The sequence below is a fragment of the Bison bison genome, unplaced genomic scaffold (genome assembly GCF_000754665.1).
Source record: "Bison bison bison isolate TAMUID 2011002044 unplaced genomic scaffold, Bison_UMD1.0 scf7180017864371, whole genome shotgun sequence".
In the NCBI taxonomy this organism is placed as follows: Eukaryota; Metazoa; Chordata; class Mammalia; order Artiodactyla; family Bovidae; genus Bison; species Bison bison.
The window spans coordinates 9,414,608-9,431,397 of NW_011494943.1; the positions used below are offsets into that span (position 1 = coordinate 9,414,608).

The following is a 16,790-nucleotide window of genomic DNA, read 5'->3' on the forward strand; positions in this document are numbered from 1 at the left end:
CTTCGCATGAGGTGGCCAAAGTACTGGAGTTTCAGCTTTAGCATCATTCCTTCCAAAGAAATCCCAGGGCTGATCTCCTTCAGAATGGACTGGTTGGATCTCCTTGCAGTCCAAGGGACCCTCAAGAGTCTTCTCCAACACCACAGTTTAAAAGCATCAATTCTTCGGCGCTCAGCTTTTTTCACAGTCCAACTCTCACATCCATACATGACCACTGGAAAAACCATAGCCTTGACTAGACGGACCTTTGTTGGCAAAGTAATGTCTCTGCTTTTGAATATGCTATCTAGGTTGGTCATAACTTTCCTTCCAAGGAGTAATTTCATGGCTGCAATCACTATCTGCAGTGATTTTGGAGCCCCCCAAAATAAAGTCTGACACTGTTTCCACTGTTTCCCCATCTATTTCCCATGAAATGATGGGACCAGATGCCATGATCTTCGTTTTCTGAATGTTGAGCTTTAAGCCAACTTTTTCACTCATCAGGAGGCTTTTTAGTTCCTCTTCACTTTCTGCCATAAGGGTGGTGTCATCTGCATATCTGAGGTTATTGATATTTCTCCCGGCAATCTTGATTTCAGCTTGTGTTTCGTCCAACCCAGCGTTTCTCATTGTACAAGAAACTAATTTCAAAAATACATTGTACAAGAAACTAAATAAGGTGTGTGTGTAACCAGGCTGGGGGCACATTTCCAAACTCCCTGTCCCTCAAGCCACGCCTCGCCCTAGGAGAGCCAATCACCAGCGAGGTGGGTGGGGGCCTCGTGATTGACAGCTTCTGCAACTGACAGCCTCTCCGAGGGATCCTACTTTTTAAGGCTGAGTTGGCTCTTTTTCCTTTCCACCAGATAAAACCAAAGGGCCCACTTTTGTTTATCTGTGATAGGATACACCTAACTTAAAATGTACCATTTTAACCATTTTACAGTGTACAAGTCAGCGGCATTCAGTACATTCACGTTGTTGTATCATTTCCTCTGTGTGGTTCCAAAACATTTTTCATCACCCTGGAAGGATACCTCCCTATCCGTTAGGCAGGCCCTGGCAACAAATGACTGCTTTCTATCTCTATGGATTTTCCTATTCTGGATGTTTCCTATAAATGGAATCCTACAAGATGTGATCTTTTGTGTCTGGCCGCTTTCCCTTAGCACAAGGTTTTGGAGGTCCGTTATAGGTTTTGTTATAGCCTGCCCGGGCTTCATTCCTATTTATGGACGAATAATTTTCCGTTGTGTGGATGGACCACGTTTTGTTTATCCATTCATCCGCTGATGGACATTTGGGCTATTTCCCCCTTTTGGCGATTGTGAAAAGTGCGGCTGTGAACATTCACGTACAATTTGTTTGAAAGCCCAAATTTCTTAGTCCTAATTTCAATAGAAACAGCCATTCTGCCAAACTGCATATATTAATATATAAATGTTTACCGACACCTGCGTCATGGGCCAGTAGCAAACATTATGGGGCACCCATTGTTCACAGACCACATTGTAATAGCCCCGCCCTGCACTATCTGAGGCTGGCCATTTTTAGGCAACAATTGTTTTCTGATTACAAAAGGAGCATTTGCTTACTGAAAAGGATTTTGGAAAATAAAGCCATCAATAATTCTGCCACCCATTGTTCACATTGTAATGCGGTTTCTTCTAGTCTCTTTTTATTTTCTCCTGGAAGAAAACGTTCTGTATTAATAGGGTGCAATCCTGGTTTGTTGTGGGTTTTTTGTGTGTTGTTTTTTTTTTTGGCTGAGCTGCAGGGCTTGCAGGATCTTAGTTACCTGACCAAGAATTTCACCGCCATGGCGGTGAAATCTACAAGTCCTAACCAATGGACCACAAGGTAGCTCCCTGCAATCTTTTTTTTTTCTTTTGATAGTATGAACAGTGTTAAAAATTCTTTCTAGAAGAGATAGAAAATACTATGTGTAAAATAGATAAGCAACAAGGATATATTATTGTACAGCAGAGGGAAATACAGCCATTATTTTGTAATAACTTTAAATGGACTATAATCTATAAAATGTTGAATCACTGTGTCATATACCTGAAACTAATGTAATGTAATAAGTCAACAATAGTTCAGTTAAAAAATTCTAACCCCAAATAATTGAAAATAAGTACTCAAATACATGTACACACATGTTCATAGCAGCATTATTCACAATTGCCAAAAGGTGGGAAAAGTCCAAATTCATCCACAGATGACTGGATAAACAAAGTGTGATATGTCCGTGCAATGGAATTATTTTGGGCACAAGAAAGGAATGAACTACTGATGCATACTAGAACATGATGGACACTGAAACACAGTGCTCACTGAAAGAAGGAAGGCACAAAAGGTCACATTTATATGTATGATTATTATTTATATGTACGATTCCATTTATGTGAAGCATCCAGAACAGGGCAATCTGTAGAGACACAAAGCTGTGATTACAGGGGCTGCTTAATGGGTATCCCTCTGAGATGAAAAAAAATGTTTTGTTGTTTAGTCACTAAGTCATGTCTGACTCTTTGTGACCCCATGGACTGTAGTCCACCAGGCTCCTCTGTCCATAGGATTTCTCAGGCAAGAATACTGGAGAGGGTTGCCATTTTCTTCTCCAGGCAATCTTCTGGACCCAGGGATTGAACTTGCATCTCCTGCATTCGCAGGCAGATTCTTTTACCACTGAGCCACCAGGGAACCCCTGAAACAAATGTTCAGGAACTAGATAGAGGTGATGGTTGCAAAGCATTGTGAATGTGCTAAGTGCCACTGAATTGTTCACTTTTTTCTTTTTAATAACACCATCAATTTTGACTTGTTCACTTTAAAATGGTTGGGACTTCTTCGGCAGTCCAGTGGTTAAGATCTCAGGGTTCCACTGCAGGGGCCTCAGTTTGATCCCTGGTTGAGGAACTAAGATCCCGTATGTGGAGAATCAGAAGGAAAGTTGCTTTTTCTCTGACTTTGGACTAAACATGACTGAACCCCAGAAACCCCCACTACCCCACAACCTCCCAGAGCTTCTCCAGCTTGTCCACTCGTCCTGCCAGATACTCCCTCCCTATTTGTGTTCACAGACAGACTTAAAAATCCTGTATTTGACTATTCTTCCCTCCCTCCCACCCCCCCCAGCCCCCAGAAGCCACTGATCTTTTCACTGTTTCCATTGTTTTACTTCTCCCAGAATAGTTGGAATCACACAGTGTGTGGTCTTTTCAGATCTGGCTCATTTCTATAGAACATGTTGCTACCTGACAGTTACAACTGCTTGTCCCCCTCTTTAAGGGGTAAGCCACATATGATTGGGATATTTTTTTTTCCTATTTTATCACTGCAAAATTCCAAAATGGGCACAAGATCGCTGCTTATATAAATATTTGTTTTCTAAGTGAATTAAAAGACTGAGAGGGAAGAGTTCTGAAACTAGATGAGGGGACTTCCCTGATGGTCGTGTGGTTAAGGCCCCATGCTTCCAACGCAGGGGGCGCAGGTTCAATCCCTGGTCGGGGAACTACGATCTCACATACTGTGTGACCAGGCCAAAAAAAAAAAAAAGAGTGTACAGAAAATAAATTAAAAAAAAGGCTGGTGGACCCTAACCACTTCTTAAATTGCTCCCACAGCACCTGATAAACTCTTGATCTTCAGCTTTCTGACACCATCTGATGGGTCTCCCCGCCCCACGCCTGCTATTAGTCTCTAGGGATTCTGGCCCCTACGTCTCCTAATTGCTCTCACACAGTGCTCAGTTGGGTCTGGAGACGGGTAGTTTCTCTCTGTCAGAGCTGTGACACTTTGGACTGTAAGCAATAGAAAATGAATTTTTGCTTTCTCAAAAAAGGAAGTTTGTAATTGGGTTTATCCTGGAGCGTCTTGTTGAAGCCCCCCAGTGTCCCTGCCTGTAGATGCAGCACCTGGAGGGCTGGCAGTATTCAGGCTCTGGGGGGAGACAGTGAGTCAGCCTAGTCTCTGTCCCTGCACCCAGCTGCCTGCCATCAACCCATCACGCCACTTCCTGGAGAGAGGCAGTTTCTCTGTGTCAGGCTCAGCTGGGTTTTTTAATATCAGAGGGAGACTTTTTTTAACGCGTGACAACGAATCTTGACAGCTGCCTGGTCTTAATTGCTCTTCAACTTAGAGCATACGTTTCATTACCTTTTTCTTCGTTTTGGCACAACATAAATCTCATGGGTGCACGTGTACTTCCAGAACTCTTGTGTTAATTAAATCGCTCCCCTTTGCTGAGCCTGCGGTATGAGGAGTTTGTCCAGAACAAACACCTTCACACCTGGAGGGAAGGTGGTTGGCAGACCTCTCAGGGAAGGTGAGCAGGGGAGCTCTGGGGCTTTTGGGAGGGAGTGTGGGGCTGTCATGGACTGAAAAATTCATGTGTTGAAGGGACTTCCCTGGAGGTCCAGTGGTTAAGACTCCAAGCTTCCACTGAAGGGGCAGGGGTTCGACTCCTGGTTGGGGAACTAAGATATGCTGCACAGCACAACCAAAGAAAAGAATAGAAGAAAAAACTGTCTTCCCTTAGAATAATTACTTGGGACTTCCCTGGTGGTTAAGAATCTGCCTTCCAATACAGGCAACGCAGGTTTGCTCCCTGCTTAGAGAACTAAGGTCACATGTGCCAAGGAGCAACTAAGCCTGAGTGCTGCAACTGAGACCTGATGCAGCCAAATAAATAAATAAATATTAAAAAAATAATAATTATTATTATTAAAAACCTCACACGTTGAACTCCTAGCTCCTAGTGGGGCTGTGTTTAGAGAGGGGGCCTCTAAGGAAGAAAAAAGTTAAATGAGGTCAGAAGGATGGAGTCCTGATCCAGTAGGATTGTTTGAAGAGACACAGAGGGTTCGTCTCCCTAGAGAGAGGGAGAGCTGCTCCCAAACCCAAAGAGGCCACGGGAGCCCCCAGCCAGAAAGCCCTCTGCCATCCCGGGGAGGACCCTCGCCAGACACCTCCCCTGCCGGCACCTTGATCCTCCCTTCCAGGGTCTTGTTGTCGAAGCCCCTGAGTGTATGTATGACATTTTGTTAGGGCAGCCCCAGCAACAGACAGGAACCTCAGATCAATGGGATATGATGTAAGTTACACCTGGCTCACACCTGCAGGGCTGTAGGGAGCCCTGGTGAAAACGGGGGAGAGGTGAGGGGGATCCAGGGTGGTCTCAGTGGGCGCAGGGAGAAAATTCAGGATTCAGGATAAACAGAGAGGGAGCCAAGAGACTTTCCTGATGATCTGGTGAGGTTTGCTTTGGCCTAAAAACTGGCACAACCAGTTAAATAAATTAAGGTGCAGCCATAGGACGGAATAGCAAGTTACCTATTTATTAAAAAAGAAAGAAAAGAATGAGGAAGCTGTCTATGTACTGATTAGGAAAGCTCTCCAAGAAATATTAAGTGAAACAGGCAGAAATGCATTTCATATGCTGCCATTTGGATTTAGGGGAGAGAGATTCCATATCCATATGAATAATGACAGTCACCTTGTCAGGGGTATTTCATGGAAATAGCTGCTGTATATTTTTATAAGCGGATTATTATTTCTTCAAAAGAAAAAGTAAGTAATGGCATCTCACTTAATGCTCAGATAGCTCATAACTTTCACAGGTACCTGCCCGTCAACTTTTCAACACAGTTTACAAAATATGATGACATTCTTAAAAGACATTTCAAGTTAGGGCTTCCCTGGTGGTCCAGTGATTAAGAATCCGCCTCGCTCTTTCCCTTCAGCACCCCATTTAAGATCCTAGTCTCACCATGGGTTGCCGCCCCACCCGGTGTTACTGGTATTGTCAGAACAAACTGAACCCGAAGTCTGACTTCTGCCAAGGTGTCCCTGATGCTAAGATCTGCATCTTTGACCTGGAGCAGAAGAAGGCAGAAGTGGATGGGTTCCCGCTCCGTGGCCACACAGTGTCAGACAAGTGTGAGCAACTCTCTTCCCAAGCCCTGGAGGCTGCCTGGGTTTGTGCCAACAAGTCCATGGTGAAAACAGGACAAAGATGGTTTTTGCATCCAAGTGGGGCGCCACCCCTTCCCTGTCATCTGCATCAACAAGATGTATCCATCCTCACCAAGCTGCAGAACAAGGAGCATGTGACTGAGGCCCTACGCAGGGCCAGGTTCAAGTTCCCTGGCCACCAGAAGTGGGAATTTGCCAAGTTTAATTTGGATAAATTTGAAACATGTAAGCAGAGTAACAGTTCATGCCAGATGGCTGTGGGGTCAACACAGCCTGATAGTGTTCCCTTGGACAAATGGTGGGCTCTGCACCCATGAGAGCCTTGGCGTTGTCTCTTCTTTACTCACGTCCACCAATAAATCCTACTTTTGTGTCAAAGCAAACAAACAAAAAAAGGATCCACCTTGCAATGCCGGGGACACCAGTTCGATCCCTGGTCCTGGAACATCCCACATGCCACGAAGCAACTAAGCCCAAGGACCAGAACTACTTAGGCCACACACCGGAACTGCTGAAGCCCTTGCATCTAGAGCCTGTGGTCTGCAATAAGAGAAGCCACGGCCCATGCACTGCAGTGAAGGATCTAGAGATCCCTGCAGCATCTAGAGAAAGCCTGTGTGCAGCAAAGAAGGCCCAGCACAGCCAAAAATAAAACAAATAAAAATATTTTTAAAAATACATTTCAAATTATTATCATAAATGCAATGCCAAATAATAAATAAAAATAAATATTAAAAAACATATCATTAAAAAGCAACATAAAAATAAAAGGTTTATTGTCTTTGCTCTTATATTTAAAGCTGTAGTCTATCTGGAACTGATCTGATATGGTATGAGATAGGGATCGAAAAACTTTTTTTTCCCATTCAATTGACCCAACACTGTGTATTGAAATATTTATTCATTGCATAACTTGTGGGATCTTCGTTCCAGACCAGGGATTGAACTCGAGCTATCGGCAGTGAAAGCACAGAGTCCTAACCATTGGACTGCTGGGGAATTCCCTACACAATTTTATTTTAAGTGGTTTTGATGTACCCGGTTCTGTTGTACAGAGGTGGGCAAAGCAAAGCCCTTGTTGTCACAGAGCTTATGATCTAGTGAGGGTGACAGTAAATAAAAATATTTGAAGGATGGATGAATGCTGAGGTCAAAAATAAAGGAGAGAAAGGGGATATACCATAATGTATTTGGCCAGTTTTCTGTTGTAGGTCCCCTGGGCTGTGTCTAAAATGTTTCAGTGTCATAAATAGCATTAGTGTGAGCATCTTTAAAGCAAGTCCTTAAAAATATTTCTGATTACTTCTTATAATAATGGATGGATAAGGTCTTATGCATCAAGGAATATGATTTTCTTGGGCTTTAGTACCTATTTCCAAGTTGCCCCACAGGAAGAACTTACCGGTTTACACTCCCCGGTGCCCAGTGCTGGCGGGAGCTGAGCTGCCCGGGTTCCAGTGATGAAAGTGGGGCCTTTGGGGGACATTGAAAGTCCATGAACATAGAGAGTCCCTTCCTCTTCATGAAAGTGGGGCCCAGCTGGCTGCTCGCTTCTCAAAAGCCAATAAAGAGGCCAGGTTGGTGGGAATGAAAATTTGCTTTATTTTGGATGCCACCAACTCAGCAGGCGAGGGTGAGGCAGACACCTGTTCAAATGCTGACTTGCCCCCTGGGCAAGAGCTTTTATAGACAGAGGGAGGGAGCTACAGGCATAAACAGCACAGTCAGCTCTGACAATCATCTTGAAATTGGTCACCAGTGGTCTGACCAGCATCATCTTAATTATTTTAGGTACAGTTAATCTTCAGTTCCACAGTCGGCTTGTTTCCATTTCTCTGAGGCCAGTTCTTACAATTGTGGCAGATTGCATCGTCTGGCTATAGTCTAGTCATCCTGTAGTTAAATTTTTCCACATGGTGCGGGCTTTATCTATAAGACAGCTCAGAATATAATCTATAGCCCTTGAGAAGGAACTAAAAGTCCTTGCCTATGTTTTATGACATTATTATTATTATTTGGTCTTCTTTGACTGTTTTCCTTCGTTTCTGCATTTTCTCACTTCTCTGATTAAACTTATTCTTTGGCTAATGTTCCACAGACAAAAGGCAGCAGATGACATGGGGGACAAGGACCATAGAGTCCTGCTGTGTTTCACTCCCACCTCTACGTCTTCGCCTTTGATATTTAATTTATTTACAGTCCCTTTCCTCCTTTCTCTCAACCCCAGTCCTAAGCCAATTTTCACATCACTCTGACCTCTGCCATCATGGCACTCAATTATGTATTCATAGTGTTTTATAGTACTTTTGCCTGGGAAATCCCATGGGCGGAGGAGCCTGGTAGGCTGCAGTCCATGGGGTCACTAAGAGTCGGACGTGACTGAGCGGCTTCACTTTCACATTTCACTTTCATGCATTAGAGAAGGAAATAGTAACCCACTCCAGTGTTCTTGCCTGGAGAATCCCAGGAACGGCGGAGCCTGGTGGGCTGGCGTCTGTGAGGTCGCACAGAGTCAGACACGACTGAAGTGACTTAGCAGTAGCAGTGTTTTATTATCTATTTGTTTCAAGTGATTTTATATCTTAGTTTCTAGAAGATTATTTTTTCAAATACTTGGACAAGTTTATACTTCCAGGAGCATGTAGCCAAGGGTAACACTCATAATAAACATGTAATAGAGTAGAGGCAGAAATGGTGCCGGTCAACTGCCAGCTCACCAGAGACAGACATTGAAGATAGTACTGCCTCCACCCAGATGGGCCAGTCTGATGTCTTTTTAACTATGCATCTGGGGGAATGCTTCAGACCCCAGGCCCAGTTACCATATGGACTTGGGGAAGCACTGACCTCTGGAGCCAACTGGTCAACCCAAAGGGGCTTTCGGCAAAATAATAACAGAACGTGCTGCTGCCTGAGGTTGTACTGACAGTGATTTGTCCATTTCCGGAGACAGTCAGCAAGAGGGCCCGGGCCACCGGGAGGAGCCTGCTCAATGTCCCCTACGGAGACGGCGACGGAGAGAAATTGGACATCTACCTTCCCGAGGCAGTATCTGAAGGTAACTGGGGGCTGGTGGTTGCCCTCGGATCTCAGCTGGGAGCCCTGCCTTGGCCCACACGCCCTTTGTTTTGTCCTACAGCTATGCCTTTCCTGGTGTTTTTTCACGGAGGATACTGGCAGAGCGGAAGGTGAGCCAGGGAATGTGGATGAATGGAGAAAAGAGGAGATTCGTCTTTGCCTGGCCTCTTCCTTTCCTGGGACTGCTGCAACAACTTACTGCAAATGTGGGGGCTTCCTAGGACAGAAATGTCTTCTCTCACAGTCCTGGAGGCCAGGAGTCTGAAATCAAGGTGTGGGCAGGGCGGCGCTCCCTCCGAAGGCTCCAGCTTCTGGGGCTCCAAGCTTTTCTCACCTTATGGCTGCATCACTTCAAACTGAGCTTTGATCTTCACATGGTCTTCGTGTGTCTGCATCTCCATCCTTCCTCTCATTTCTGTTACAACATCACCAGTTATTGGGTTTAGGGCCCATCCTAAATCCAGGATGATCCCGTCTCAAGATTCTTAATTATGTCTGCATTGTGTGCATGCTCAGTCGCTTCAGTCGTGTCTGACTCTTTGTGACCCTATGGACTGTAGCCCGCCAGGCTCCTCTGTTCATGGGGTTCTCCAGGCAAGAATACTGGAGTGGGATACCATGCCCTTCCCCAGGGGATCTTCCTGACCCAGGGATTGAACCCACATATCCTGAGTCTCCTGCATTGCAGGTGGAGTCTTTACCCACTGAACCCCCTGCGAAGCCCATACCTGCATAGACCCTATTGCAAATGAGGTCACATTTACAGGTACCAGGGTTTAGGATTTGGACATGTCTTTTGAGGAAAGACACTGTTGAACCCACTATATTCAGTGAAAAGCATGTTCAGTCTACTCTCCAATCATGGAGAACCACAGTGACTAACCATCCCATTTTGCTCAGAACTGAGTGGTTTCCCGGGGGTTGGGGCCTTTAGCAGTAAAAAAAGAGAGAGTCCCAGGCAAACTGGGATTGGCCCCAGTGGGTACCCTAAGATAAGCAGAGGGGTATTTGGATTTTCACGGACACTGTTGTTCCCTAGGATCATACTAAGGAGTTGCTTATTATAGGATCTACTGCCCTTCAACCACAGCATTTTAATGTTGCACTTATTGCATTTTTACCCTTTGCCTTGTGAGGCTCCCTGCATGTCTGATCTTCAGTTCTCAGAAACAGCATCCGAAGAGAAAGAACATAATTATCTCTATTTCACAGAGGAAGAAACCGGGCTTAGAGATTAAATATAGTCTCTAGGGCGCCACAGCTAGCATGTGATGTGATAAGGACAGAGCCTCACTTCTTCCCTTACTGCCCTGGGTCAGAGAGGGGCAGGGCTCTGGGTGGACCAGACACTGAAGCAGTCTAGTGGCCAAGTGGCCTCCAGTTGTTATGTCTTTGTCTCCTTCTGCAGCAAGGACACATCAGCCTTCATGGTCAACCCACTGACAGCACAGGGAGTGGCCGTGGTGATAGTGGCTTATGACATTGCCCCCAAAGGTAACGAGTGGTCTTGCAGGTACAAGGGCCACTGGGATTTGGAGGGGAGAGAGCCCCTGATGGAGCCTGACACAGCTCCTGCCCTCTGCACAGGCACCCTGGACCAGATGGTAGACCAGGTGACCCAGAGCATCGTGTTTGTCCAGAAACAGTATCCAGGCAACCAGTGGGTACCACTGCAAATTTTCCTTTTGTCAGACTGGGTGGGAGGACAGTGGATTCATCTCCTTGGATGCAGCCCAGCCATCCCTTCTGGCTTTGGAGCAGAAGGCAAATGGGATCCCCTCGATACTGGGCTGTTGCTTTGATTACACTGAAGGCAAACCCTGCTCTCTGCTCTGACCCACTGAAGGGGAATTTACCTGTGTGGACACTCTGCTGGGGCCCACCTTGCTGCCATGATGCTCCTGGCCGACTGGACCAAGCATGGAGTCACGCCCAACCTCAAAGGTTTCCACGGAGAATGAGTCTGACTAGGCAGCCTTCACCCTGCCCTGATGGGCCTGAGGGTCTATACCAGTTGCTTGAAATCTCAACAGCTGTGAGTGGCTTGACCTGGGGGCTTTGGGCCCAGGGAGCAGGGCCTGCTTTGCTTCTTCTCTGCCGCTTCCCTTGTCTTGCCCCTCTGACCCTGGAGGCAGGTTGGCCCCATCTTGCCCCATCCAGCAGCCTGGCTCAGTGACTGTTCTCTACCTTCACAGGCTTCTTCCTGCTGAGTGGAGTCTACGACCTGGAGCCCATCATGCACACCTCTGAGAATGCCCCCCTCCTCCCAGCCCTGTAAGTCACTTGTCCCCTCATCCCCCTCAGCTGGCCTGCAGCCAGTGAGGAGGGCCGGGGGTGCAGCAAATGCTTTCCTCTGTCCTGACCACACCTACCCCCACACCAGGGAGGATGCTCAGAGGAACAGCCCGCTGTGGCAGCTGGAGACGGCCCCCACCCGGCCCGCGGATCCAGCCTGCCGCATCCTGGTGACTGTGGGCCAACACGACAGCCCGGAATTCCACCGACAGTCCAGGGAGTTTTATCAGGTACCCCGGGCACCCCTCTTTTGGCTTGAGGTTGAGGGTCGTCCAATCTTATTATTTTCCTGTTTATTTCACCCAAATGGACCCTATGATACCAGTCATTTCTTCAACAAATACTTAGTGAGCAGCTGGTAAGCAGGTGCGAGAGCCCTTCTCCAGCTCCACCCGCCCTCCCGGCCAACGAGCCTCGTGTTTCCTCTTCCCTCATTTCTCTTACACAGACATTGTGCCAAGGAGGATGGAAAGCCTCCTTCGAAGAGCTCCACGATATGGACCACTTTGAAATCCTTTGGAACCTAACCCAGGAGGACTACGTGCTCACCCAGGTAGGGTGCATCCCTTCACTGTGACAGAATGTGTCTTGCCACAGCCCTTACACGTGAGGCAGGGTGGGCAGGCAGATGGTACAGGGAGTCCCCTTGCTGGTTCTTTGGCATCCTGGCATCCAAGGGACCTGACGATAAGGATGGAGGGCCACTCTTGCTTCCTGAACTTCACCTCCCTCTGAAACAGCCCCAGGTGATCTGCAGAGGCTGGTCCTGGGCACACCAATGGGATCTTCATGGGGCCAGGCAGGTATGAAAAGTATTAGCCTGCTTGTGTGTAAGCACAGACACAACACCAGCTCCATGGGGATAGGTTGGATGGATTTGACCACATGAATGTTTAGTACAAATTTAATGTGGTGAACCCTTTTAAAAGTGTAAGGATAATAATAAAAAAAGTCTGAGGATAAAAAGGAACTCTCCTACACTGTTGATGGAATGTAAATTGGCGCAGCCACTATGGAGAACCACATGGAGGTTCTTTAAAAAACTAAAATTAGAGTTACCATATGATCCAGCAATGCAACGATTCCGCTCCTGACTTATGTCCAGGACTGGAATTTTTGTTTTGTCCAGAAAAGACAAAACTCTAATTCGAAAAGATACACGCACCCCAGTGTTCATAGAAGCACTATTTATAATAGCTTAAATGTCCACCCATAGATGAATGGATAAAGAAGATGTGTTTTATACAAACACACACAAACACTGGAATTTTACTCAGCCATAAAAGGAATGATATAATGCCTTTTGCAGCAATATAAATGGACCTAGAGATTATTATACTAAGTGAGGCCAAAGACACGTATCATCTGATTTCACTTATATGTGGAATCTTAAAAACAATACAGGTGAATTTATTTACAAGACCAAAATAACTCACAGACAAGAAAGCAAACTTGCAGTTACCGAAAGGGAAGGAGGGGGATAAATTAGGAATTCGGAATTAACAGACATGTAAAATAAACAGCAAGGACCTACTACCATATAGCAGAGGGAACTATAGCAGAGGGAACTATATTCAGTATTTTGTAATAACCTATAACGGAAAAGAACTTGAAAAAGAGTAAAGTTATATATATATATATAACTTAATCACTTTGCTATATACCTGAAACATTATAAATCACCTATACTTCAATTTAAAAAATTATTTTAAAAAATCAATGGATAGATTGGGGAAAATATTTTCCATGGACCCAGAAAATATACAGTTACTACTTTCTCTTTTCTTTTTCTCAGAAAGTGGGTACCTGATTAGCCGTACTTTTTTTTTTTAATATTTACTTTTTCCCTCCAGTTTCATCGAGTTAAAATTGACACACAGAGCTGTGTAAGTTTAAGGTGTACAGTATAGTGATTTGACTTACAAACATCATGAAATGAACCATGGTAGTTTTAGTGAACATCTACCATCTCATAGATGCAAAAGAAAAGAAAAAGAAAAATTTTCCCTTGTAATGAGAATTCTTAGGATTTATTCTGTTAACAGCTTTCATATATAACATACAGCAGTGTTAATTAAATTGATCACACTGTACATCATATCCCTAGTGCTTATTTATCTTATAATTTATCTTATAACTGAAGGTTTGTACCTTTCACCACCTTCCTCCAATTCCCCCTCCCTCCAGCCCTGATTAGCTGCCACCACAATAGGACTTTGATAGCATTCAGACTTTTGGTTTTGTTTGGTTTGGTTTGGCTGCTTCGGGATCTTAGTTCCCCAACCAGTGATTGAACCCTGGCCCTCCGAAGTGAAAGTCCAGAGTCCTAACCACTGGACTGCCAGAGAACTCCCCATAGCATTCAGTTTTAATTAACATAGTTAATATCCTTACCACACAAAGAGCACTTTCAAATCAGTTGCGGTTTAGTCGCCAAGTCATGTCCAGCTCTTTTGCAACCCCTTAAACTGTAGCCCACCGGCTTCTCTGTCCATGGGATTTCCCAGGCAAAAATACTGAAGTGGGTGGCCATTTTCCTTCTCCAGGAGATCTTCCCTACCCAGGAATCGAACCCATGTCTCCTGCATTAGCAGGTGGATTCTTTACCACTGAGCCACCAGGGAAGTCCTTCAAATCAATAAAATGGTTCTTTTTCTTTTTTTAACTGAAATTAGGTGATTTGCAATAGTATGTGTAACATAGTGATACAATATTTCTATATAGCTTATTCTCCATTGAAAGTTATAAAAATTGGCTATATTTCATGCACTGTACAATATAACCTTGTAGCTTATTTATTTTATATATAGTAGTTTGTACCTCTTATTAAGTGTAATAAGAGCAGGTCTTATTCCTCTTTAAGAACAGAAATAAATAGAAAAAATGGCCAAAGAATTAGTGATAATTAAAAAATAAATATAGATGGCCAGTAGAATGGTGGAAGATTAAAATGCACTATTGATCATAGGGCTTCCCTTGTGGCTCAGCTGGTAAAGAATCTACCTGCAAAGCGGGAGACCTGGGTCCAATCCCTGGGTTGGAAAGATCCCCTGGAGAAGGAAAAGGCTACCCACTCCAGTATTCTGGCCTGGAGAATTCCATGGGCTGTACGTATAGTCCATGGGGTTGAAAAGAGTCAGACACAACTGAGCGACTTTGACTTTCACTTCACATTGATCATAGAAATGTGACTGAAAATGAGTCCTCTCCCACCTCTCGATGGAAATGTTCTAGTATGATTATGTCCAGTGCTGATGAGAATGTGGTGAAGTGGGGGAGGCTTCCTTGGTCCTTCTGGTGGAAACACATGTTGACTTGATGTTTCTGGGGTACAGCTTGGCAAAATGGATGCAAGTCTGCTGACCCAGTAATTCTGATGCTTGGAATTTGTTTTCAGGATAATCAGAGAAACACTGAAAAATAGTCTCTACAGCTTTGTTAATGTTCAAAACTTGGAAACAACCTAAATATCTAATGAGGTTAATTGCTGATATAATCAGGTAATAGATTGAAGTTTGTGAAAATTTCTTAGGATATATTAAATTGATTCAAAAGTAAGAGCAAAAACACAAAAAATAACTAACCTAGCATCTCCCTAGTTTCATGATACTTATACAGCCGACCCTTCAGTTCAGTTCAGTCGCTCAGTCATGTCCAACTCTTTGCGACCCCATGAATCGCAGCACGCCAGGCCTCCCTGTATATCACCATCTCCCGGAGTTCACTCAAACTCATGTCCATCAAGTCGGTGATGCCATCCAGCCATCTCATCCTCTGTCGTCCCCTTTTCCTCCAACTCCCGGAATTCATTCAAACTAACGTCCATCGAGTCGGTGATGCCATCCAGCCATCTTATTCTCTGTCATCCCCTTCTCCTTCTGCCCCCAATCCCTCCCAACATCAGAGTCTTTTCAAATGAGTCAACTCTTCGCATGAGGTGGCCAAAGTACTGGAGTTTCAGCTTTAGCAACATTCCTTCCAAAGAACACCCAGGACTGATCTCCTTCAGAATGGACCGGTTGGATCTCCTTGCAGTCCAAGGGACTCTCAAGAGTCTTCTCCAACACCACAGTTCAAAAGCATCAATTCTTCGGCGCACAGCCTTCTTCACAGTTGGTCTGTGAAGACATATGTATGTATGCATCCATACATCCATACATGACCACTGGAAAAACCATAGCCTTGACTAGACAGACCTTTGTTGGCAAAGTAATGTCTCTGCTTTTCAATATGCTATCTAGGTTGGTTATAACTTTTCTTCCAAGGAGTAAGCATCTTTTAATTTCATGGTTGCAGTCACCATCTGCAGTGATTTTGGAGCCCTTAGAGGCATGTATATGCATCTGAAAAAACCATTTACCAGTGGTATCGCAAGTGCTTTTAAAAAAAAATTGATTTCCATATTTTCTACCGTGAACATGTGTTACTTTTTAAAATGAATACTCCTTGTTTAATTAATTTAATTTATTTATTTTGCCGTGCTATGTAGCATGTGGAATCTTAGTTCCCCAGCCAGGGATCAAACACCATGCTCCCTGCATTGGAAGCATGGAGTCTGAGCCACTGGACCACCAGGGACACATCCCTTGTATTACTTTTTTAACTGAGGAAAAAACCAAGCATTCATAAATGTGTATACATATGCGCTTGGATGGGTCTGACTAGGGGATCTTCCAAACCCGGGATCTTCCAAACCCAGTGATCCAACATGCATTGCCTGCATTGGCAGGCAGGTTGTTTAACACTGAGCCACCTTACCCATAAATGACATCTGTTTTTTAAAAACCTAATAAATATTTTAGATTTGGGAAGCCATATGGTCTCTGACAAAACTACCCAACTCTTGCCATTGCTACTCAAAAGCTGCCTCGTGGGCTTCCCTGGTGGCTCAGTGGTAGGGAATCTGCCTGCCAATACAGGAGACTTAGGAGATCCAGGTTGGATCCCTGGGTTAGGAAGATCCCCTGGAGGAGGAAATGCCAACCCGCTCCAGTATTCTTGACTGGAGAATCCCATGGAGGAGCCTGGCGGGCTACAGTCCACAGGGTCACAAAGAGTCAGACACAGCTGAAGCTACTTAGCACACACATGCTCCAATAAAACTATTTATGGATGCAGAAATTTGAATGTTATGTAATTTTTACATGTCACAAAAAATATCCTTGTTTCGATTCTTTTCCCCAACCGTTTAAAAACGTCAAGCCATTCTTAGCTCATGGTTCATACAGAAACAGGCAGCGAGCCGAGGCGGAGGGAAGTGTATGTTTGGTTCATGGAAACATTTCAAATGAGAGATGGAAAGGAGCTCATTTAAGTTACATTTCTGTGACCACAAAGGCAGCCTGTTTCTTTAATCAAATTCCTTCCCAAGAGATCCTCCCAAGAGCCTCTCCAACTCCAGAGCTATTGTATTTTTTCCTTCCTGCTGCAGATTATTTTGAAAACAATCTTCC

At 44.7% G+C, this 16,790-nt stretch overlaps 1 protein-coding gene across 2 annotated transcripts in view; it reads left to right on the forward strand.

Annotated features, from left to right (window-relative positions):
* The window catches only part of AFMID (arylformamidase), a 21,136-nt gene extending 5,862 nt beyond the window's left edge, over positions 1–15,274 (forward strand). Inside the window, exons 3-11 of one of the 2 annotated variants that reach the window (XM_010856262.1) lie at positions 8,918–9,022; positions 9,104–9,152; positions 10,451–10,536; positions 10,630–10,702; positions 10,889–10,986; positions 11,238–11,316; positions 11,426–11,567; positions 11,786–11,890; positions 15,242–15,274. In XM_010856262.1, coding sequence (XP_010854564.1) covers positions 8,918–9,022; positions 9,104–9,152; positions 10,451–10,536; positions 10,630–10,702; positions 10,889–10,986; positions 11,238–11,316; positions 11,426–11,567; positions 11,786–11,890; positions 15,242–15,256 — 752 coding nt within the window. In that variant the 3' untranslated portion in view covers positions 15,257–15,274. Of the gene's footprint in view, positions 1–8,917; positions 9,023–9,103; positions 9,153–10,450; positions 10,537–10,629; positions 10,703–10,888; positions 10,987–11,237; positions 11,317–11,425; positions 11,568–11,785; positions 11,891–12,077; positions 12,339–15,241 lie in introns of those variants that run through there. The other variant, XM_010856261.1, reaches the window with a different exon arrangement.
* Positions 15,275–16,790: the final 1,516 nt, after the last annotated feature.